General features: G+C 48.0%; 8 protein-coding genes across 8 annotated transcripts; 4 read left to right on the top strand and 4 right to left on the bottom strand.

Annotated features, from left to right (window-relative positions):
• Nucleotides 1-235: 235 nt before the first annotated feature.
• On the bottom strand, nucleotides 236-2,580 carry PEX2_101040 (Major facilitator superfamily domain, general substrate transporter; the record flags this gene model as incomplete). Its single annotated transcript, XM_016747374.1, has 10 exons — nucleotides 236-375; nucleotides 424-516; nucleotides 569-628; nucleotides 685-818; nucleotides 879-973; nucleotides 1,028-1,185; nucleotides 1,235-1,615; nucleotides 1,666-1,922; nucleotides 1,985-2,361; nucleotides 2,437-2,580. The coding sequence occupies 10 exons, from the start codon at nucleotides 2,578-2,580 to the stop codon at nucleotides 236-238; spliced, it is 1,839 nt and encodes a 612-aa protein (XP_016601849.1).
• A 2,350-nt stretch (nucleotides 2,581-4,930) lies between these two features.
• Nucleotides 4,931-6,193, top strand: PEX2_101030 (uncharacterized protein; the record flags this gene model as incomplete). The annotated part of the gene is made up of 1 exon (XM_016747373.1): nucleotides 4,931-6,193. The coding sequence occupies one exon, from the start codon at nucleotides 4,931-4,933 to the stop codon at nucleotides 6,191-6,193; it is 1,263 nt and encodes a 420-aa protein (XP_016601848.1).
• Nucleotides 6,194-6,666: 473 nt separating this feature from the next.
• Nucleotides 6,667-8,315, bottom strand: PEX2_101020 (fungal specific transcription factor domain-containing protein; the record flags this gene model as incomplete). The annotated part of the gene is made up of 4 exons (XM_016747372.1): nucleotides 6,667-7,062; nucleotides 7,121-7,409; nucleotides 7,466-7,874; nucleotides 7,931-8,315. 4 exons carry the CDS (start codon nucleotides 8,313-8,315, stop codon nucleotides 6,667-6,669), a joined length of 1,479 nt encoding a protein of 492 aa, XP_016601847.1.
• A 1,015-nt stretch (nucleotides 8,316-9,330) lies between these two features.
• PEX2_101010 (prefoldin subunit 5) lies at nucleotides 9,331-10,099 on the top strand (the record flags this gene model as incomplete). The annotated part of the gene is made up of 4 exons (XM_016747371.1): nucleotides 9,331-9,376; nucleotides 9,477-9,763; nucleotides 9,834-9,951; nucleotides 10,047-10,099. The coding sequence occupies 4 exons, from the start codon at nucleotides 9,331-9,333 to the stop codon at nucleotides 10,097-10,099; spliced, it is 504 nt and encodes a 167-aa protein (XP_016601846.1).
• Nucleotides 10,100-10,492: 393 nt separating this feature from the next.
• Nucleotides 10,493-13,424, bottom strand: PEX2_101000 (uncharacterized protein; the record flags this gene model as incomplete). Its single annotated transcript, XM_016747370.1, has 9 exons — nucleotides 10,493-11,093; nucleotides 11,148-11,438; nucleotides 11,491-12,077; nucleotides 12,149-12,373; nucleotides 12,435-12,531; nucleotides 12,592-12,634; nucleotides 12,683-13,261; nucleotides 13,312-13,334; nucleotides 13,393-13,424. The coding sequence occupies 9 exons, from the start codon at nucleotides 13,422-13,424 to the stop codon at nucleotides 10,493-10,495; spliced, it is 2,478 nt and encodes an 825-aa protein (XP_016601845.1).
• Nucleotides 13,425-14,700: 1,276 nt separating this feature from the next.
• Nucleotides 14,701-17,175, top strand: PEX2_100990 (origin recognition complex subunit 1; the record flags this gene model as incomplete). The annotated part of the gene is made up of 3 exons (XM_016747369.1): nucleotides 14,701-15,474; nucleotides 15,532-15,653; nucleotides 15,708-17,175. The coding sequence occupies 3 exons, from the start codon at nucleotides 14,701-14,703 to the stop codon at nucleotides 17,173-17,175; spliced, it is 2,364 nt and encodes a 787-aa protein (XP_016601844.1).
• A 415-nt stretch (nucleotides 17,176-17,590) lies between these two features.
• Nucleotides 17,591-18,946, bottom strand: PEX2_100980 (WD40 repeat domain-containing protein; the record flags this gene model as incomplete). The annotated part of the gene is made up of 1 exon (XM_016747368.1): nucleotides 17,591-18,946. One exon carries the CDS (start codon nucleotides 18,944-18,946, stop codon nucleotides 17,591-17,593), a length of 1,356 nt encoding a protein of 451 aa, XP_016601843.1.
• Nucleotides 18,947-19,377: 431 nt separating this feature from the next.
• On the top strand, nucleotides 19,378-22,932 carry PEX2_100970 (uncharacterized protein; the record flags this gene model as incomplete). Its single annotated transcript, XM_016747367.1, has 9 exons — nucleotides 19,378-19,429; nucleotides 19,483-19,508; nucleotides 19,606-19,734; nucleotides 19,818-19,940; nucleotides 20,000-20,329; nucleotides 21,230-21,313; nucleotides 21,382-21,700; nucleotides 21,776-22,411; nucleotides 22,472-22,932. 9 exons carry the CDS (start codon nucleotides 19,378-19,380, stop codon nucleotides 22,930-22,932), a joined length of 2,160 nt encoding a protein of 719 aa, XP_016601842.1.
• Nucleotides 22,933-23,044: the final 112 nt, after the last annotated feature.

The raw sequence follows: 23,044 nt of genomic DNA, 5'->3' as shown, positions 1-23,044 counted from the left end.
TACATGCACCTGATATAGATACCTAGGTATGATATCACGGCCTCAATAGTCATGGAACATTACTAAAAGTGTATTCTGCATATGTAACGACCGGAATTCTTGCGTTTACCATGTAGATCACTCTACCCCGTAGGAATAGGTGACTGAAAATACCAAATTACCAGTGTAGAAAAGGCATCGATCCAACCAACAGTCACAGTCTGAAGATATCCAGCATATGGAAGTCTCTGAGCATTTATCTGACCCCTTCGCCCAATGCAATGATTTGGGGTGGTCTTTGAATGTTTTGTCTGAAGATATATCGCTTGATCCACCAAGGAAGCCACACCGTCAGTTCATAGTGAATGAACTTCTTGGTCGGCACCGAGAAGACCTCTGCAATATTGTCAGTAAATGGTCATGTAAATTCGAGACTTAACTTACGATCCAATTCTTCCAGAGTCAGTTGTTTGGTCTCTCTGACAAAGCAGAAAATCATAAACCAAGCGATGAGGTTAAGACCAGCATAGAAGCCAACTATAGCGAAGGTGAGCAATTTCAACACTAGGATCTAGAAGTGTCAACTTACATGCACCAGTTTTGGTCATCACAGTCATCATTCGAGGGAAAGTTAGACTAAGAACGCCAGCTGGAGAAGGTTCTGTTAATGAAGCGCTTGGTGGATTCAATGTTTGGAAAACTCACCAAAAGTGTTGTTGATGCAAACAGCCCACGCCATTCCTTGTTCTCGTTGAATGGTTGGGAATACCTCAGCAGAATATTGGAAAGCGACTGGCCCTTCGCCTAGGGAGTAGGCAATAGTAAACAGATACACAAACCTAGTTGAAGAGATCAATCGACTTATACTCGGATAATGTGGAAATAATTACTAAACTTACAAGGCAACTGGTGCAATCATCGCAGCATGGTTCTCTGTCTTGTTCAAAAGCGAGAGACCACCGGCTAGCAGAAAGATGCACATCAGGGGGAATGTCTTCGTAAGAACAAGAGTCAGTAACATCCCCTAAGAAATCCCAGAATAACTCACAATCAAAGTCAAAGTCCTTCGGCCTTTAGTGTCGATCAGGAACAAAGTAGGGATTGTCGACACGACCTGGATAGCACCGTAGCCAAGAGACGCATACAAGGCCTGGTCTTCTGTGTAGCCGACATCCCGGAAGATGGTTGAGCTGTAGAACGAAATGACTAAAACGTGTTAGCTTTGGCTACTATTACGAGATGAGACCGAACGTACTATTGATACCGCACATTTGCTGCGCAATCATCACAGTGGAGGCACCATAGTTAGCCCGTCTGATCCTTGGAACGGCGAAACAGTCCCACAGACGGGAGAAATAGCCTGCGCCTCGGGCCTCCTTCAGTTCCTCTTCATAAATAACGTATGAATAATAGAAATCTCTTGCAGCGATAATTGGATGAGCTCGCAAGCGCAACATCGACTTGAATCCTTCGGCGTGTCTGTTGTGCTTCATAAGCCAGCGAGGAGACTCAGGGCAGAAAAAGATACCAATGGCGAGGATGAAAGATGGGATAAACGCGGAGCCAAGTTGGAGACGCCAAGCAATATCTTTGACGTCTTTGACAATAACGTTGGCAGCAAAGCCCAAGAAAATACCTGCACTGGAGGTTAGCTATGTTTTTCGACGGGAGACGAGAGATACCTACCTGCTACCACCCAAAGTTGCCAGAACATAACAAGAGCACCTCTAGTTCTAGCCGGAGCCATCTCAGCCGAATAAATGGGAACTGTGGCGTTCTTTGCACCAATTCCGATACCCATCACAAAGCGTGCAGCAAAGAGCCCTTGCCATGACTGTGCAAAACCAGAGCCAATTGGCGTGGCAGTGAGACAGAGAGCAGTGACGAAAATCTCACCTCGCCGGCCCAAGTAGTGATTAAGTGGATCAACAATCCAAGCACCACTATGTAAAAGGTCAGTCGCGAAAGATAAAAGGAAAATTATCCTCACTGGTGGTAGACTTACATGAGACCAGCGGTCAAGAAGATGATGGAGTTGACGATTCCCACGATCCATTCATCTTTACCTTTACCGGCAATACCAAATTCCTCAGGGAAGGACAAGTTGGCACCGTTGGATCCAGTCTGATCCCATCCTTGTGTGGCGGCTCCGATAGCACATAACCCAATTGAGTACCAGAGCATAAAGGGACCGTGCCATTTATGGTCCCTCTCGTATGCGAGCGCGGTGCGTTCCTCTTCATCAATCTCAGCGGCCGATGTAAATTCCTTGGGGCTCCGCGCAACCACAGCAGCCCGCCCAAATAGATCAGCGTACTCGCTCATATTATGCGACTCAGCGTACGCCCGAGCATCGATGATAGCCTGCCCCTTAGAGCTGCGCTGTAAGCATAAATATGGTTAGCGTTCATGCTCGACACGACCATGAAAGATTGGGGCTTTCAGTAGTAGCCTTACCGTCAACGGATTCTGAACGATATTGATACCGATAGCCTGGCGGCGTTCAGGTGCATCAGGGTTGGCCGCCTCATCCAGCTCTTTATTAGCCGGGATTGCATGCTCATAGTGAGGAGCAGCGCCCTCAGACGACTTTTCATCCATGGTCAGGAGCTTCTTGGTGGCCTTTCGGATTCAGGAGGTCTCTGACTTTGTGTTTCAAAAATCTTAAGGGGGGAAACTAGGAAAAATTGGCTACCCCACAGAATATAAAACGAGATCAAACTTCCCCCGTGGGGTGAGCACAGCTGCAGATCAGCCCCAAAGTAAACTTGTGGCTTTGTCTAAGGACGGCCACATTATACCACCCGTCAGCACTAAGACGACAACCGGGATCATAGCACCCGGGGCCAAGTCACGGACAGGACGCCATAATATTACATTTGTAAGTTGTAGCGCCACCGACATAGATGAAAAGAGCGTAAAGTGAGGCTCGAAAGAGTGTTAGCAGTTATTATTCGAATTCAAAATCAACCCGAGTCTGACAATAATCGTCGATCATCGCTGAATCGACCATGTCAAAGCGTATGCGGGGGAAGAAGGATGATCATGTACGGAGTAGGCCAAGCCTCGGCCTTTTGAGTCATGCGACATACAACCTAGTCGTAAAGGAATAGACTAGAAAATATAATGTATGTTTCATTACATGTGGCTGATTGCCCGTTTGATTCTCTCGTAAAGCTGAAAAGGAGGTGAATCTTTCGGATTGCTGCATTTGCTACAACCGGGCGTGTAAGATTGCAGTCAGCATCGGATATACCCGGATCACATGATTCTACTCAGCACTCTATTCGTGAAGTCGTGACCTTTGGAGATATATGACTATGGATATGAAAGTTTGAATATTACCTGAGGGGTTAGATTCTCTTCTCAAACCCAATCCGAAGGTCGGTCAGGTTGGTCTTCGATAATCCAGCAAATCACGGAGACACCTTCATCTGGGGCTGATTATAATTTTGTATAGGTGGGCTGACAACCTTAGTGCGTGGTTGCCTAGTGCCCTAAGCAACGGAACCCGTCCCTCGGCATCCTTGTTCTTGAGGCGGACTATGACCCCTCCACAAATTCCAATGCTCAGGCCTTTCCAAACCCCTTCTCTTTGCTTGGCTCCAAGATTGGCTGGTCCTATAAGACACTGCCCCAGCTCAAATCCGAGAACCGAGTGGATGAGGCCCAAGGACCTAGGAGGGGAACCGTGATCAACTTTAGTGGCTAGAGTCGGGGTGATGCAGCTGACTACAATGACTAGGCTAGAATACTTGGAGACCAGTGATGGAGCTATAACGAGCTGCTTCCATACTTCAAAGCCCCGAGGAATTCTTCCACGCTATCGCAGACCTTGAGCAACGTTGATCGCAGCTTGTCATCGCTACTATAATATGTGCGGCAGGGGTTCCTACATTCATGAAGGGCTTCCCGGCAGATGAGACAATCAATCAGGATATACCAAGGCATCAGTGACAGGCATTCATGCAAAATGACAACGCAAGCTCCTGGTCCCAAGGAGACGAATCCTTCATGAAGCCTGGCAAACCTCCTGTTGAGACACCAATCGTCTATGTGCGCGGCCGATATGGCACACCATCATCTAGCTGGCACTGCCGCAATGATTGAGGTGCTTAATCCAGTCCTCCGGGACCTCAGAAACTTTGTCTCTCTTATTATTGATGTGAGTATCTTGCCTTTGAGCATTGGGGGTCACCCGCAGGCGACTCTTTACACAGCAGGATGTGAATATTATCCTATCATAGACAATTAGCAAATTTTGAGATTACTTTGTGCGCCTTAGTTTCCGAATTCGGTCTCATGGGTTTAGGCTGCTGACAATCAAGCTTAATGCTGTTATATCGTACAAATTCTACTAATGGCACCAGGCGTATGTAAACGGTCTATCGTCTTTGTGATGATCCTATTTGGGAAATATTTTCTTTCGACGCAGAAGACCATTTAAAGATTTCATACGGTTAAAAAATAGGCTATAACTTCATTCCAATTCTGTTTCAAGAGTTTGGTCCTTTTGTCTCTAAATGGAGTCTCGAGTTATTCTTGACCACTTTCTCTCTCTTCCTTTGTTCCATGTTAAGAGCAACAATAGTTTGCAAGTGATATCATTAATTAGTTCATAGGTATAAAGCCATTGTCTAGGTTTGCTAATTCTCTCATCAATGCGGTGCTTTGTTCTAAAAAGAGAGTTCTTGGAATAGAATGTATCCCTTTGTGTCTCCCAAAATACTCAGGCCAAGCTTGCAACAATCTAAAAAGTCACAAAGGGTCTCTCGAGTATTTAGCAGTTGAAGAATCCCACACAAACTACCATTATTTCCAATCATCTAGAGCAATTCCAAGTCAACAAGTCAACAAGTCAAGAATACAATCCAAAAACACAATCTAATAAGCCAACAAGCCCAACAGTCCAACGGTCAGACGTCTATACCTCTCATCAAAATCTTCCAATATGGCTCGAGTGATCACCGATATGAGATTAAATATGAGCTCAAGGTTTGAGGGTCCCTTTTGGGCAGCAGTTGGTATCGATATGACCACAAACTTTGGAGATCAAATGGCTGTCCTCCACTTGATTCGAGAGATCTATAATCCCGTATTGTACGATTGTCTTCAAAAGGGAGGTCACTGGAACACAGCATTCAAAGGTAGGAAGGCATTTGATATCAGACGTAGACTCACCACTAGGCGAAATGAGTTCCCAGCTTTAGTTCTCGCTCATGTCCCAGATTCAGCGGACCTTACCGAGCGTTTATTCGATATTCTTCGATATTACCGCTTCACTGATCCTACATGGAGATTCGTCGATCCTAATTATCCTACTGCCGAAGTTTTCCCTCTCCCTGCTCCTGCAGGTGGCCTTGCCCCTAGGCCTCCACTTGCTCCTGCTCCTGCTCCTGCTCCTGCTCCTATGCCTGTTCTTCCTCTTGCTTTTACCACTGCTCCTGATCTTCACCCAGCTATTCCTATTTCTCGTGTTCCTCTTCGTTCTGGTCCTCCTACTGCTGCTCGTGCCCGTGCCCGTGCCCGTGCCCGTGCCCGTGCCAATGCTCCTGCCCGTCCTCTTGTTCGTGCACCTGTTCATGCACCTGTTCGTGCACCTGTTCCTGCTCCTGCTCCTTCTCCTGCCCCTGCCCCTGCCCCTTCCCCTTCCCCTGTCCCTTCTCCTGTCGCTTCTCCTCTCCCAATTCCCACTTCTCCTGTCCATACTTCTCCTATTACTCTCATTCAGCCTAGTATTGGTCTCCTTCCAGATCTTCCTCCCGTGATTGCCCCCGGAGTTCTTCACGACCCTATCCCAGATAGCCCACAGCCTGGCTACTATGTGCCCGCTTCTACGGAAGTTCCATCTCCGCCTCAAAATCCTGATCTAGATCCTTTCACACGTACTATAGAACATACTAATCGCAAGCGGGCTAGGGATAAGGGTGATGAAGAGGAGGGAATGACTTCCCCCCCACAAAAGAAGAGATCGATTGACCCTAAGTTGCCAAAGGAGAAGTCCGAATGGACTAACTTCACCACCCTAAGTGACTCGTCTTCGAATGATTCACGAAGTCTGGATGTCGATGGTGATCTCCCGATGGATAAAAGTTATAAGCCTTATAAGGTTCAGAATACGCCTGTTGAACCAGAGCCTAGTGTGTGGTCTACGATGCGAGATTATCTTGTGGGCCGCGAACCTACCCCACAGGAACCAGATGAGGAGATCTAGGGGACTCGAAGATGGGTAAGTGATGTAACCCATGAAGATTCAGCGCAGCCCAGGATTTATGTTGGTGATACAGTTATGACAGAGAAGGAAAAAGCGTGATTATGATACCTAGACATTGCCAGACTTCGACGTTATTAGATCTCGTTTTTATATGCTACTTGATTGTATACTAGACTGGAGTTTTTATTGTGAAGATTCGATTATGAGAGATAGCCAATGAACATACTTTTACCTACTTACTACGTGCTATGAAATACTTATAGATATAGATGAGGTCATTCATCCACGGATGCTTCAAACAATTTAGTATCGATGATGAATACCAAAGTATAGATTTGTTAATCGAGGCCTATCATGCCTTCTCCTCAATGTAGTTTTTTTCTTAAACGGGGTTTTAGTAATTTCGATCCCATACTTAAATCAATCGACAGTTTCGTGGTATATTATTTATTTATGTACATCCCCGTGCTCACCTACAATATTGGAGGCAAACTATGGTCCGTAGCTAGCAAAGAAGGATGGTATGCGAGGTTCTCCCAAAAGTCAGTCTCGAAATCACACAGATCCTGGCTGAAAAATGCAGCCCAATCACCATTTTCTCCAGGGTGCGACGGCAATTGGGTCGGGGATTGTATCCCTTCACGGTGTATAGAATCAAGGAAGCGCTCGATAGTCTGTGTCGCTTTGGATATCAAGGCGTAGTTTGGATCTCCACGACGAACGATGCTCCCTACCTGAACCTGCGCGACAAAGATACCGAGATTGAGTATTGTTTTGGACCATGAGGATTTTCCTTCGGTTAATGTGCGGTGTTGCTTCAACATTGAAAGGAGGATAATCCCTGCAGCCGGGAGGCCAAAGTGAGCGATCTGACGAGGGTTTAGTCCAGCAATTGAAGATTTGAGTCCTAGAAATGGATAGACATACCTTCCAGACAAGTCCTGTTCCAGAGTTAATCAGTTGATCTCGTAGAAGAATTGTGTCCACTACGAGGGAGAGCATTTGGTCCGAGATGTCGAGTATAGATGGATCGGGCTCGGTTAGGGTATCGAGAAACGCTAACTGAAGTAGAAAGAGAACATGTAGTTGGTCTAGGCGTATGCTAGCTAGAAGGTCACGTTCGAACGCGTCCCCAGTGCATTCTTTCAAAGTGCCCGAAAGTCGGAAGCGAGGAGGTAGGTTTGCCCATTGAGTTTCAGCTTTTTGTCGGATGATACTATGTCAAACACTAGGATGAGCCAGGGGATCCCACATTATAGGGCTCCAGCTTACCTAGATTTCCGATTGAAATTCTCGCGCTGCTTTGACCGGAGCAGTTCGAGGATATCCTCTTTCAAGGCGGAACAAAGGGTCGCCCACCGAATACCTGACCTATAACAGATCGGCGTGTCTGCTTTCCATCTGACGACCTCGTCCTCAACGTGTGACGTGTTCCAAACCTGATCCGAGCTTGCCGGAGTCAAAGGTACTTGAAAGTGACAGAACCGCTTGCTCATCCGAGGTGGGCGACCAAGGAATATAGCCACATTCTTGTCCGCCGAGTATGTGGTGGCCCAAGCTGTCTTTCGTAATTCAGCAAGAAAAGTCGGGATTGGTGGCTTTGTCTTTTCAACATTCTCATGGTAGCCAAGTGCAAACATGGACGACACAACATCTCCAAGTCTACTCCATGAATGGTAGCCTGGATTATCAGTGAGCTGCGAATTTTGAAAGGATAGAATCAAGGGGAATTCTTACTTTGGTCCCCATCAACATGAGTGTGTACAATAAAGTTCTCATACTGTAAAACCAGTTGTAGGTCATTTAAGCAGTCCAGCGACAGTGCAATGTCTAACGCAAGGTCACTCAATTTTGTAGATAGCTTCCGAAGCACGAACTGATCCTTTTCGGTTTTGAACAATGGCGGGAAGAATGATATATCGATCGCTGCTCGGCTCACAGCCGAGAGGAAGATACCTAGACTTTCCCATCGGAATTTCTGATCGAGGAACTGAGCAGAGAAAGTTTCCATATCAGATGTGCTGCTAAATTGCAAAGGTTCTCGGGAATTCTGTGTTAGACGTTGGGCATATGCCAAATGCCAGTTATCTTCTTCCGAGAAGGATGTGAATAGGCGCGTCATGTTTTCAGTACACTTCTCGGTAAAAGGCTCTGCCAGAGCTAAATTTGCTCCTGTTGCCAGCCAAAAAGTAACAAAGTCCTTCATAGCGGCTAGAGGAAATGTGTTTAACAGCTGTCTGAGGACGTCCGCGCCTTGGATTAACAATATATTCTCACCAGTGGAATGGGACTGCATCAGCATTGTCATGTCCTCTGAAGGATGGTATGTATCAGATGCATGATAGTCTTGGGGAGAAATTTCGTTGAAAATAGCGACATGGCTGGAGGATCCTAGAAAGCCGGGGTTTGGATAGGGGTTATTCCTTGGAGTGAAGGATGGTTGGGCCGGAGGTAGCCGACTTCAAATTCGATAAGCATGTGAACATAAAGCAAATATAATAAAATATCACATATCACATACCTAGGAGACTCCAGAGGTGTAGAGCTCTCTACTCTTCTCCTCTTGAATGGCGTTGTCCGATAAATGCAAATTGCAGCTCTATCGTTACTTACACACCGAGTACATGCCGGTCGCTTATGATCACAGGCGACTTTTGCTTTTCTGCAAGCTTCACATGCTGCCAGTCTCGAAGCCATTGATGTGTGGTAAAGAAGGAGATTACGGAGCGGAGCGGAGAACTGGGATTCTTCGGAGTGATCTGATGTTCCCCGCAGATAACATTCTACCTACACGGAGTCACAGCTAATAAATTTGTGGATAATACACCGATAGCTTCCTCGTAATAAGTTTATAGGCTCATAATACATATGAGCCTATAAGCTTAAGTCTTTCATTATTGTCAAAGATGTGATCTGTACAAGTTAAGTGAGGTGAGGTAGTGAGGTGCGTGTGCTTAAGCCCAACCCGCCACTATCACCACTATCACCACGCATTCGACCCAGGAGTTTTCTGAAGCTCCCCCCACCACCTATACACCCATACAGTCCCAATGCGAGGACCTGATCTACAATAACACAAAACTCCCGATTCGGAAATTGATTCCACAAATACTACATCCATCCTTCCGAAACCCAAAATGTCACAAAACGCCCCATCCTCAGACGGAGCTCCCCAGGGCTCAGGTGCGTCTCCGATCCCCCAACGCTGGATGACACCGCAGCGCCGGCCTCTAGCTTTCTGCGTCATATGGGGATAAATTTCCAGCTAACAATCCGGAACCAGTCAACCTCGCCTCACTCTCCGTTCCTCAGCTCCGTGCCCTCCAAACCCGCCTCACCTCCGAATTGGAACACCTAACCACCTCGCACACGAAGCTACGCGCCGCCCAGGCCAAGTTCCGTGACTGTGTGCGCTCGATCAATGACGGCGTGACCGGGAACGAGAAGAAGGGAACCGATGGCCGCGATGAGATCCTCGTGCCCCTCACCAGCTCCTTGTACGTCAAGGGCCGGTTGACAGATCGCGAGAAGGTACTTGTTGATGTCGGAACTGGATTTTATGTTGAGAAGGTATGTGGCAGCAAGGATCTTGGAATATTGGTGATTGGTTTGGTATGGCTGACAATTAGTTTTTCTCCAGACTGCGCCTAAGGCGATTGCGTTCTATGATGATAAGGTCAAGGGCTTGGAGGCAAACTTGCAGGAGTTGGAGAAGATCGTACAGACCAAGAGCTCGCAACTACGCATTGTGGAAGAGAGTGAGTTGGCTCCTTTTCTAAATAATAGGAGGCGGGGTTCATGTTCCCTTGCGAGGCTTTTTTTTTCTCTTCGTTTGCTAACCTCTCTCCTACAGCATTGAGGCAGAAGATGCTCGTCGAAGGTGCTCCTCAGGCCGCCGCGGGCTAAACTCGACCCACGTGGTACGAATAGGTCAGCATGATTTACCATAGAGAAATCGAAATCATATACAGTGGTTCTATCTCACCATTCTAGAACAGGCAGACTGGAGATGAAGTATAAGAAAAAGAACAAGAAGGAAGAAGCCTGAATCCAGGGCTGAAGGGGCTCTCCGATATTGGGAACCAGGAATAACTTCAAATATGAATTGAACTATTATTGCTACATACCTAATGATCTCGGCTTGATAAGCAAGCCAGACGGTAGTGATCTTTTGTTTTTGCTCTTTGTTTCCTTTTTTTTTGCTCCATTTTGTTGTTTTTCTCCCGTTTGTTTCTTCTTTCAATTGGCCCTTGCGGTCACATCAGACGTGACAATTTTGTAACGATTTGCTGACATCGACTAGAACAGACTTCCAAGATCAGTCTCGAGGACCTCAGGCATCTCAGCGCCTGGATTCGCCAGCATCCGCGCAATCTTCTGGACAACACCCATGAAAGCGCCAAGCTGCTCCTCTTCGTCTGTCTTTCGGATTTCAGCCTCCTCGCAAATCTCATCATCTGTTTTCTGCTTGTCCGTCTGTTCCTGGTCACCTTCAGGCGGAGGAAAGAACACCGATAGACACCGATCAGATATCTCTAGGGCCCCGACATCAGCCTGTTCACCTAGTATATCATCCCAACTAGGATTGAACAGCGATGCACCCCAGGAAACTTTGGGCGTCATCGACCAGTGACCAGCCGAGTACGTGTACTCGTCAAAGCGGGCGAGCTCGAATACATGCGGCGAATTTTTGACTTGGAGCTGGATTGAGGCCTTTTCGACGAATCGCTTGACTGGCGAACCATAGGAGAACCTTGCCTTGCGCTGGGGGGCACATCCAATGCTCTTTGCATTTGGGTTCCATTGGAAACGAATAGAACGCATGAATTTATCTAGGTCGGGGGACATCTCCCTTTCAGGGCAGAGTTCAAGAGCCTTCACCTCAAGTTGCCAGTCCGATCTAGATTGAAACTCAGCTTCCAGTAAATCTCAAAAGGATCTAGGGTAAACAAACCTTTCAAAGTCAATCATGCTGATCTGCATTGGCATCTGACGATCAACAGGAGCGCCGATCTGTTTTGATTTGAATAGACGGATTCCGTTGACTTCAAACTCTTGCGAGCCAAGAGGAAGCGAGAATTTCGCTTCCACACGAATCACCGAATCATTGTTCACTTGGTACTCAAAGTTGGCGGAGTATCTAGGCATCAGGTCCAAGAGGGATTTGGTTTGGACTTTACCCCAGGGCTTAAGAAATGTTGATTTCATGATTCGGTCGAAGATCTCCTCTTGCTGCAATCGGATGCTAAAAGATAAGTCAGTCGGCAAACTAGATTCCGGCAGATGTGATAACATACCCCGGAACCAAACGCCCTTCGGTGTTCAAATGGGTAAGCATCTCGCGAAACTCTGAGAACTCATAAGAAATGCCATCTTTCGGTTTGCGCCACTGTTGTAGCGCGAACGAACCGAACTTTGCTCGCATTTGCAGAAATCCTCGAAATTGAGGAATCACATGCAGTGCTTTCCTAAGACGAGTGGTGACAATGCTCTTGTTGTTGGCCTTGATCTCATCCGCAGTGGTTTTCCAGGTTGCCGCTACATCTGGAGCCAGTTCCGGCCCACAGAGAACAGGTCTCGAGAGCTGACTAGACTTTTGTAGGATGACGTGAGTTCTCATAAGCTCTGTCCGTGGCGCCGCAACAAGGAACAGCTTGATCTCCGTCTCGTACTGGACCATTAGCCTCTCCCACAACTCCCGGAATCGAGCTGCAATGATGCACATATCCCGCTCATCATTTCCAGACATGAAAAGGTAGTCCGGGATACCAGGCTTGATGTAGATGTTCGCGTCATATTTCAAGCGAATGAAATCGAGAATCTCGCGTCTGGCGGTAATAAAGTAGTGAAGTGAGGGACCATCCGACGGCCAAAGAAAGGCAAGCTGCAGTATCAAGGGACGGTTAGCCTCCATAAAGTACAAAGCAAACAAGGGCTAGCAGGCATTATCCATACTGTGTAATCTGTGGCAATTTTCGGTAGCTTTCGCATCTCGGACAATCTTTCCTCGTGGTTTTCCTGTGACCGGGCATGGGCAACCTTCGTATTCGAATGCGCGTGTATCTTGGCCCAACGCGATGCTCTAGGCAAAGTTCGCTGCTGCATTAAACGATTCAACATATCCTGAAGCATATTTTGAGCTGCCACAACCTGTTTTTGCTGGCCCCAGATGTGAACGAGCTTTAGGGTTATCAGTATATTCAGTCCTTCACATGTTAAGGAAGTTTAGCTAGCAACTGACTCTCGCATTTCCAACGCTCATCCTCACATAGGCACCAGTATCCTCGATTATTTTCTGGCGGAAGTCGATGTTGGAAGCTTCTCCTGAAGTTACTTGCCTGATCCTTCAGTGTCCACGTTAGTTCTAAGACCAAGGACTGCAAGGCTTATATACTCACTTTGCTTGGAATACTTGACACTCATAAGGCAAACGATAAGAAGCTATTTGACTGTTAATGGTGGGCTTGAGGTTGATGTCAGCACACTTACCATCTGGAGAAAAGCCCTTTCGCCACTTTGCCTTGGAATGAGAGTCATTGTGCCCTGGTGCGATAGGTGGATTCTTAGGTCTGTGTTGCGAAGGAGTTGAAACAGTACTGCCTTTTTTTGACTGAAACCGTGGTCGTGATGGGTCAGTATGTCCTCCCCGGACATGGGTACGTTGGCCCGATTTGAGATTATGTACCGAATGGTGCGGGTGTCGGGCAAACGTGCTGGAACTGCTGGTGTTAGGCCCGCGCTCATTGAATATTGGCCCCTCAGGTGCCTGAGCTCGACCTGCTCTAGGTTCAGTAATAACTGCCTGTATTGGAAAGGTGCTTTGACTTGGAATCGGTGATTGTGTGGGTAAAGGAGGTACACTTGAGAGAGACCGACCAGTTGCGGGCACCTTCAAAGTTGGAGGGTGCGGTGGATAGTCAACAGCAGGGGAATCATAGTTCACATCCTCGAAATTGTCCTCGAAATCATAATCAGCAGCTTTTTTGACCGCGTAGTCGTCATATTCCTGGCGGTAAATGGTCCCCCGGCCAAAATCTGGACCGGGGCCATAGTTAGGGAGTTCCCATGCTAGCTAAGTCAGTACGTACAGCCATAATTTAGATAAATTTATCTCTCACATTTGGCATTGAGACGCTCCCAGCTGCCGGAAGTTATTAGCGGAACGTACTTGCAAGTATCTGCGCGCGGAATATACTTACTCATTCTCGTGGGACTGGATTACAGACGCCATTTCAACAGAGTCAGACAGCCAGAAGTGTTCGATGACCACAACGATGTCTCACGGGATAGATTGTTTGGAATGAGCCAAGTCGAAAGAGGCGGGTATCTCAGGGATATCAAACGGGCAAGTGAAAGAAAAAGAAGATTGCGACGCCGCTCCTTTTCCGTCAAAATGCGACGGAACTAAACATCAATCGGTTGCCGGGAGCGACTGAGTGCGTACTAAGGAAGATAACCTAGGTGGAAAGTAAAAGCAAGCTAAAGGAAATAACGCCGAGAGCCGATTTGTCGGAAAACTGAGAAATGGGAAAGAGAGAGGCGTTAGGGAAATGAGGCTAAAGTGTAACTTCTTATCTGGGAGTTTATCAAAGAGTAAGAGCATTCATCTATTCTTGCCCGTAGGTAGAACCGCGGTTAGTGATTACATATGTACGTCGTAACTACGTACTTAGGTAGCTAGATATGGAATTTCCAAGCGTATATGTAGTGTAGGACCTGGTTCTGTAGTAAATGGTTGACTGTAGAGGATAAAAGAGTCATACTGCAATCCATGTTGAGATTATTGTGAAGTAACCCGGCTAAAGTGGTGAAAAATCGAGTTATAACAAATCCAACAGGGGGTATATAGATCTGATCCACAGTGAGATGTTCTTTGTTGAATGTTAGGGCTCCGTATGATTATTGTTCCGGTATATCTACATGTATCTATCTTCTCTAATCTTGAAGCATCTCGCAAGTTTGATCAACTAGGGAATTTGTGCCATGGTATATACAACTCAAAGCTAATCCTCAAAATTCTTTTGAATTGTCCAGGGCATTGAGAAGTAAAGTACAAATTCGACATGTTTAGGGGAGCAAAATGAGCAAATCACGGCATACCTTACTACTCAAGTTAGCTTTTTCACCATATCAGACCACGAAAGTGTAAATTAGATGAGTAAATCCAGTTTATAACATGCATCGTCACAATGTTTAGACGAAAGATGCGGCTAGTTGATACTAAAAAGCTCCGTGATGTTTTGAAGTAAGAGCTAAGGATACACAAGCAGAATTCACACGTATAAGATCAGTTGAAAGCACATTGTACATATGTACGTACATGTAACTAGTTATGTAGTTTAGACATACAATAATGTAGTCCATATTGTACTAGAGGGTGGACAGATTTGATTGGCCAGACCTCCTTACCGAACTAAACCTAAAGGGGACGAAAGTGGACAACGCGTTTAACGCGATTTCTCCTGCGCCGTTGCATGTTCTGCCAGGTCACATCTCTCGCACCCCCAATGAGCGATAGCGATTCAGACTCTTCGCCTCAGAGGCGCAGTGCCCGCGAGCGCGCCCAATGGATGACCAAGGGAGCTCTTGTTCGAGACGATTCCGATGATGAACTAGGCGTCGAGGACCTTCCGTGGGACTGGATTTACGACACAAATGAAGAGACTACCCAGGAACCCGAGACCAAGGATGATACCCCGGCGAAACGAAGCCGACGACGGTCTGCTCGTCCCGCCCGTCAAAAACGCAAAATCGTTGGCGCGAGGATGGGTCAATTCCAATGCAAAGTGGGCGATGTGATACTCTTAAAGTCCCCTGAAGCTGGAAAGGACTGGGTTGGCATCATCACAGAATTTTTGGAAGAGGACGATGAAAATGAGGAAGATGAGATTGTCAAATCTGCCAATATTATGTGGTTCGCATCTCCCGACGAATTCATGAGCACGAGGAACAAACGCCGGACCGACGCCTTGCCCAACGAACAGTACATCACACTTGATTTCAACAGTAACCCCTTGACATCAATCAGCGGCAAAGGGGCGGTCATGTCTCGGAGCGCTTTCAGTGCCAAATACCCGAATGGCCCTCCGAAGAGCAAGACCGAATTGGCGGAATACAACAAGTGCATTGTTTGTCGACGAGGCGTGAACCAGGTTCAAGGACGGTACACCGATGAGTTTATCTGGGAGCAGGTGTACAACGAAGACAACATTCAACATCTGATCAATTGGGTCAGGGATGGCTTGAAGGCTTCCAGGAAACGCAAGGCTGCGGACGATGAAGTGAGTCAACTCACATGGCTTCAGTTGCAAAAGCAGTGCTGACTTGAGCTATCGCAGTATGTTGAAACCAAAGAGACCACGGCACCTACGACTCCGCGAAAGAGGCAGCGACTAGCAGCAACCAATGCGACTCCGCAATCACAGCGCAAGAAGGCACTCATGACCCCGACCCATAAACGGTAAGAAACAGCGAAGACAAATATTCTTCATGAAATAATACTAACGTGTATCAGGATCGTTGTGAAAAAGCCACTTGAGTTTACTCCGCTGGGTACTCGTGTCCTCTCGCCGACGCATTTCGACTCTCCCTACCGTCAAGCTCGGAATTTGCTGCACGTCTCCACTGTCCCAGACTCGTTACCGTGCCGAAAGACCGAGTTCAACACCGTATACAACCATCTTAGCGCTGCGATCATGGAAGGCACAGGCGCTTGTATCTATATCTCCGGTACCCCAGGCACTGGCAAAACTGCCACAGTGCGCGAGGTGGTTGCACAGCTAAACGGTGCCGTGCATGAAGAAGAGATGGATGATTTCATCTTTGTCGAGATTAACGGCATGAAAGTCACCGATCCGCATCAATCCTACTCCTTGCTATGGGAAGCCTTGAAGGGCGACCGAGTATCACCTTCCCATGCATTGGATCTTCTCGAAAGAGAATTCTCAAACCCCTCCCCTCGTCGGGTCTCTTGTGTTGTCCTCATGGATGAGTTGGATCAGCTTGTCACAAAGAATCAGTCTGTCATGTATAACTTCTTCAACTGGCCTGCTCTCCGCCACTCGCGCCTCATTGTCCTAGCTGTCGCAAACACCATGGATCTCCCCGAAAGAACACTAAGCAACAAGATCTCCAGTCGTCTCGGTTTAACCCGTATCACATTCCCAGGATACCGTCACACGGATCTAATGGAAATTATCAGTACCCGCCTGGCCAGTGTACCGGGCAATATCGTTGACCCAGACGCGGTCCAATTCGCGAGTCGCAAAGTAGCCGCCGTGAGCGGCGATGCTCGACGAGCTTTGGATATCTGCCGTCGAGCCGTCGAAATCGCCGAGCAAGCAGCTGATGAGGCTGCTGCCGCAGATGAGGCCAAAGACGAGACAGAATCATTGCCTCCCACGCCCAGCAAAACTCCCGCCCGGCGCAACAAGGCTATCGCAGCCAAAGCAGCAGGAGAGTCAGCCGTCGCTAAACCTCCTGCAAAGGGCCAACCGGGGCGCGTCACTATCGCCACTATTAAGCAAGCCATCCATGAAGCTACATCAACTCCACTCCAGCAATCCTTGCGCTGTCTGCCACTATCAGGAAAGCTCTTCCTCGCCGCCCTACTAGCCCGAGTCCACCGAACAGGTATTTCAGAATCCACGTTCGGCGATGTCCTCGACGAAGCCCGCCGCATCGCTGATGCAGCTGTCGCCGTTGCCGGAGCAGCTGGCGCTGGCGTAAAAGATTTCTTGCTGGGCGGAGGCCCCAGTGCTCGTGTGCGGAGCCTGGGTCATGCAGCCATGTCACTCATGAACTCGGGTATCCTGGCGCTGGAGCAAGGCTCTGGCTCCAAAAGTGTGCTCGGGGGTACTACCATCCCTACTCGCGGCGATCGCAGTAGTAAAGTTCGGCTCAGGGTTGCGGCCGAAGATGTCAGGTCCGCTTTCAGGGAGGATGCCGAGGCTAAAGGCTTTGGTTTGGGTATTGAGCAGTGAGTGTGGGGGTTTTTCTTTGGGTGTTTTCATACGATACGCATTATCTGGAGTTAGTGTAATATCGCACAATAGTTTGCATACGATACCCTTTCAGCCATGCTGTGTCTTGCACTCTAGATCGTAGGGGCTACTTGTACGTGTTCTCCATTGTCGGTTGCCAAGGGTATCATTTGGCTCAATTGGGGTTTGTATCATACAAAACGTTAAGGCTCTATTTTCTAGAGACATGAAGCGAACCTTTCCGAGGAAATTTTTCCCGATACATGTTTGAATATTTTAAAATCAAGGGCCTTCCACGGACCGCGCTTAACTCCACATAGTGCCAACAAGGACTTGATGGCAAGAAAGAAAATGAATACAGGGTATTGAGAAACCGGAACAGAGTGTACGAATGCCAGTGATCTTGGTCATCCCTCTAGTACCGCTGTCTACCGAGAGTCGGGGCCCAAGTCAGAGGGTGAGTCTCGGGGGTAGCCTCTTCGTCCTGCTTCCAGATCTTGATGGTCTTATCAGCTTCGCCCGTGATAAGACGCAAACCGGTACGATCAAAGGTAGAAGCCATGATACCAGCTTCGGCTTCGAGAGAGCCAGGCTGTGCGGTGGTTTCCATAGATTGGAAGCGGTGGCCAGTCTTCCAGTCCCAGAAGGACATAGAACCGTCGTCACCGCCGGAGAAGAGAACGTTCTCGTCGTTGACGGCGAGAGAGTTGATGACAGAGTTCTGACCGTCGAAGTTTTGCATGAAATCACCCTTGGGGCACATCCACTGCTTGATGCTGCCGGTACTAGCACTAGCAAATGTGAACTCGGAGGGGTGAATGGCGAGGTTGCGAACACCCTTCTTGTGGTGTGTTAGGACACCCATGCTCTTACCAGCGGCCAAATCCCACAGCCGGACTGTGGAGTCCAGCGAGCCGGAAATAATCTGAGGGTCGGCGTCTTGGCACTTGATGTCGGCGACGGTGCCCTTGTGTCCACCGAGAACGTGTACATTGCTTCGCGTCCGCATATCCCAGACTCGACACACGCCGTCACGACCACCCGTGACTAACAGATCGAGACGAGGGTGAAGGGCTAGTGTGTACACACCGCTGAGGTGACCGTGATAGTGTCGAATGACCTTGTTGGTCTCCAGATCCCAACATTTGACCATCTTATCCTCACCGCACGAGAAAAGGTACGGATGACGGGGTGAGACTGCTAAGCCACGGACGGTGGAGATGTGACCGGTGAGAGTGAGTCGCAATGCGCCCGTCGCCAAATTCCAAATCTTGATTGTCCGATCTCCTGCTCCACTAGCAAACCACTGGTTGTTCGGTTCCACTGCCAAAGCTCGCACCCATCCCAGGTGTCCCGAAATAACGCGCATCAGCTTCCAAGGCGCGTGCCACTCCGGCCGCTGTTGCTTGGTAGCCGACGGTCTCTGGATCAAACTCGTAGGCTGCTCCCCAGCAGCCGCCGCTCCCGCTCCCGTGCCCGATGGCCGTCTCACAAGTGACATGGATGAGCCACTGCCGTCTGCGGGGGTCTGCGCCTGAATCTTCGGCCGTTTTGTCCGGCCGGCTGTAGCCTTCGCCTGTTTCTCTGCAAGAGCTCGTGGTAGCTCAGTAATGTCTTCGTACTCCGCCTTCCGTCGGTAGGAAACGCCAATTGAGCCGTCTGTAAGAGTTGAAGGTGTGACCATCAGGTATTCGGCACCGAAAAGTTCGGCGGTCCGCTTTGCGGACATGCGCACGGCGTCATCGGCGGAATGGGGTGAGCTGTAATCCATTTTGTGTGCGAAATGAATAGATGTGGGAAATAGGACAAATTGGTGTGCTTTGAAGGACAAGAGCTCCAAAGAATCCGGGTCTGATGGTGCGCGCGATGAAAAAAACCTGCGGCGGGTTCTTGACTGCAATCGAGTCCGGAGGCTCGGTTTAGGCGCCGATTTTAGAAGCGCTGTTGATTGAAGACTGACGCTGCGTCTCTAGCAGCTGCGAGGCAAGATATGGTTGAAGATGGTATTAGGGCGTGCATGAATCTTTGGATCGAAGTTGCAACGGGTGTTGATGCCTGAGGCGCCATAATTGACCAACATTATACTCGGTCCAAAAAGGGCGGTGAGATTGGAGGGCGCTCAATCTTGCTGACTCAGCCGCCCGGCTCCAGGGCTTATCGCAGCTCTTATCGCAACGTCACTCTTCCTCCTCCATAGCCACCATGGATTCTGATCAGAAGTTCGCCCTGCACGAGGCTGCCCGAGAGGGAAGAAGTGAGGGCTTGACCCTTCTCTGTATAATACAACATACTAATATATCCCCTTAGACGAGGTTGTTGAGTCGTTGCTCAATGTGAGTTGTGCTCCACCTGGGGCCGAGGCTGCCCCGCAAGATCAAGCTGGCGCTGGTACTGTTCTGTCTCCAAGAACAAGGCTAATTTTCGAAACAGGCAAACCCAAAATCTGCATTTGTGAAAGATGATGATGAGCGTCTTCCAATCCATTGGGCTGCGGCCTACAACCGAGTGCCGGTCGTGGAATTGCTAGTCGCTATGAAGGATTTCGACCCCGATGTAGAAGTGAGTACCATTTTCGAAGAGAATTTTCCCTACCTTTTCAATATTGACTAGGTTTATTATATTACCTTACTAAATCAGCTTAGGATGGGTCCGGTTGGACACCTCTTATGATTGCAGCTAGCCTAAAAGATGCCGCTGGCGACGCAACGATCGACCTATTACTACGAAAAGGAGCTGATGTCTCTATCAAAAGCAACACTGGACAGGTCAGCCTTCCAAGCCAACGATTCAGTTATTGGTTGTACATGGACTTACTATCTAGTAGAATGCGCTGCACTTCGCAAGTTCCAAGGCTAATATTTCCACTGTCCGCACCTTGCTTGCCAATAAATGTAGCGCCAGAGTGAAGGATAAACGTGGCCAACTTCCACTGCACAGAGCAGCGGCAGTGGGATCTGTGCCTATTTTGAAAACTCTCATAGAAGAGGGTAAGAGCCCTGTCAACGCAACGGATGGGGACGGATTCACAGCACTTCACCACGCTATCTCTGAAGGACATGGACCTGCCGCAATTTTATTGTTGAAATCTGGAGCAGAAGCGGAAAAGAGAGATAGTGACGGCAGACTGGCGATTGAGCTAGTCCCAGATGACAAGGTAAGCCCCTCGCCAGAATTGGGTATCCACTTGGATCAGAATGACTAATTTTCATCTTGTGTTCATCCAGGTCAAACAATACATCTTGCAGACAGCAGAAAGAGAAGGAATTGAGCTTCCGTGATTATTCTAAAGAATCTTCAGGGCTAGCACCAGAGAATTAGGTAGCTTGCAAAACTCAGACTAAAGCGAGGATGTTACATGCCTCGGTATGTACAGCTTCCCCGCATCTCACCAAACTTCCAAACCTGTATGATAATTTTGAAATATTGATTTCAGCTTTCAATGAGCAGCTCAAGCTTTATATGTCTTCCAAATCTTCCAAATTTGCCAAATACTCTTCTTTGCTCGCTGTCAAAATACCAGAGCATAGAGTAACCGTGGGTGATTGCCTGCAGCTCGTGCATGCTCTGTGATAGCACTTGCATAAAACATGCATTGGCCAAGAATTATCGGCCTCGGTAACCCTGGTGGTTGAATGAGAAGTACTGCTATTCTCCGGCAAGCTTGCGGGGAAGTTTTAGTTATATTCTGGGCTGCCGCCCATGATTTACTTGTCAACTCTCGAATCGTGAATATCAATCTCATTTAGAATGTTGGCATCAAGTAACACACGTCTCCCTGTTGGGAACAAAGACTTTACTAATGCGACTGTTGTCATTATTGGCGCCGGCATATCAGGTATGTTGACTCCCCCAAGGAAAATAAATCTCACTAATCCTGTCTCGAGGAATGTGCATGGCGATTGACTTGATCAAACGGAATAAAACTGAAAATTTTGTTATTCTCGAGAGAAGTAGTAGTGTGGGTGGAACTTGGAATGACAACAAGTATCCTGGCTGCTGTTGTGACGGTGAGAAATACTCTACAACCGAAATTCCAGCAACTGATGAAGTCTAGTCTGGAGCTCGCTCTATAGCTATTCCTTTGAACAAAATCCTAATTGGTCAAGAGAGTATCCCGGACAAGAAGAAATACATGTCAGTAATATGTGTGACCCTCGACCTGTCTAACTATATACGAGCCATTGCTGATTATTGTGCAATGACCAGGCGTATCTTGTCGGCGTTGCAGAAAAGTACGGGCTCTACAAGCATATTCGATTCAACTCCATGGTGGAGGAGGCCCGATGGGATGAGCTCGAGACTAAGTGGCAGACAAGCGTCGTGGTATCAGGGCAGAAAGACAGCGAGTTTTCAAGCTCCTACATTTTGAATTCCGATTTCCTTGTCTCTGCTGTCGGACAACTCAATCTACCCCGAACCCCTGACATCCCAGGCCTGGGAGATTTCCAGGGGAAAACGATGCACTCTGCTCGGTGGGATTGGAGTTATGATATGACAGGAAAGCGGATCGCAATCATTGGCAACGGTGCGCATTTCTCGAAAAAAAAAAATAATAAATAAAAAAACCATATACGGAATACAAAACTGACTTATTCTACAGGAGCAACTGCTGCTCAAATTGCCCCTGAAGTTGCTCGGGTTGCTTCTCATCTCACTATCTATCAACGGACGCCGAATTGGGTCATTCCTCGCCTAGATCAACCAGTATCCACCCTTCAAAAGACCCTGTTCAAATGGGTTCCACCCCTCCACTGGCGCAAACGTGCGCTTCAAATGGAGTTCCGTGAAGCCTTTTACACAGCTATCGCAGATGGAGATTCAGACCTTTCCCATGTGATTCGGGCCTCGTGCACCTCTGCGATGAAATCCCAACTGCCTAACCGACCAGAGCTATGGGATGAGCTGACACCCAATTATGCGCCGGGATGCAAGCGAGTTATTATTACAGATGATTACTATCCGACTCTTGCCCGTGAGAACGTCCACCTAGAGACACGGGGCATCACAGGTATTACGGAATCCGGTATCGAAGTCGATGGAGACGAACAAGAACACGACCTCATCGTTCTTGCTACTGGATTTAGAACTGTCGAGTTCATGAATCCCATCCGAATTTATGGCGCAAATGGCCGGTCCTTGGAGGATATCTGGAGAAATGGAGCAACCGCATTGAACGGTGTTGTAGTCGAGGATTTGCCCAACTTTGGGATGTTCTATGGTCCCAACACCAACCTCGGTGAGAGATGTTCTATTTCCAAATACCAACATGGCTTCAATTATTCTAACTAATCAAAAGGGCACAACTCCATCATCCTCATGATTGAGGCACAATCGCGATATCTTAACACCCTAGTTAGGGAAGTGATGCAAGCCCGCCAACAGGGAAAGTCTCTGGCTCTCAAGCCAGAGCCGGGTGCGTTGAAAAGCTACAACGATAGGATCCAGGCCATTCTACGGCGTACCAGCTTCGCGGATCCGAATTGCAACAGTTGGTATAAAAGAGATGACGGGGCCATCACCAATAATTGGTCTGGGACTGTGCTTGATTATCAACGTGAGCTTTCAAAGGTTCAGTGGCAGGACTACATTGCCGAGGGAACTGGTAAAGACCGCGTCGTGAGCAAGACTATTACAAAAGTGAGCCATGCTCAGGAAGAGATCTTGTTGAGTAATTTTTCTTTACTTGTTAGTGCTATTGGTGTTTTGTCGGTGACAGGTTATTTTGTGGCTTCATCGAGGCGGCTCAAGGCACGCTGAGACAATTTTGAGATATCACTCTAAACCCCTGTTTCTATTCTGCAGTCGAATCAAATGTCCATATTTGTAGAAAACAAACGGAACAGGTGTCATCAAGGCGGAGACACACCCT

The sequence above is a fragment of the Penicillium expansum genome (assembly GCF_000769745.1).
Source record: "Penicillium expansum strain MD-8 chromosome Unknown contig355, whole genome shotgun sequence".
Classification (NCBI taxonomy): domain Eukaryota; kingdom Fungi; phylum Ascomycota; class Eurotiomycetes; order Eurotiales; family Aspergillaceae; genus Penicillium; species Penicillium expansum.
This window is presented reverse-complemented; position numbering and strand designations above follow the sequence as displayed.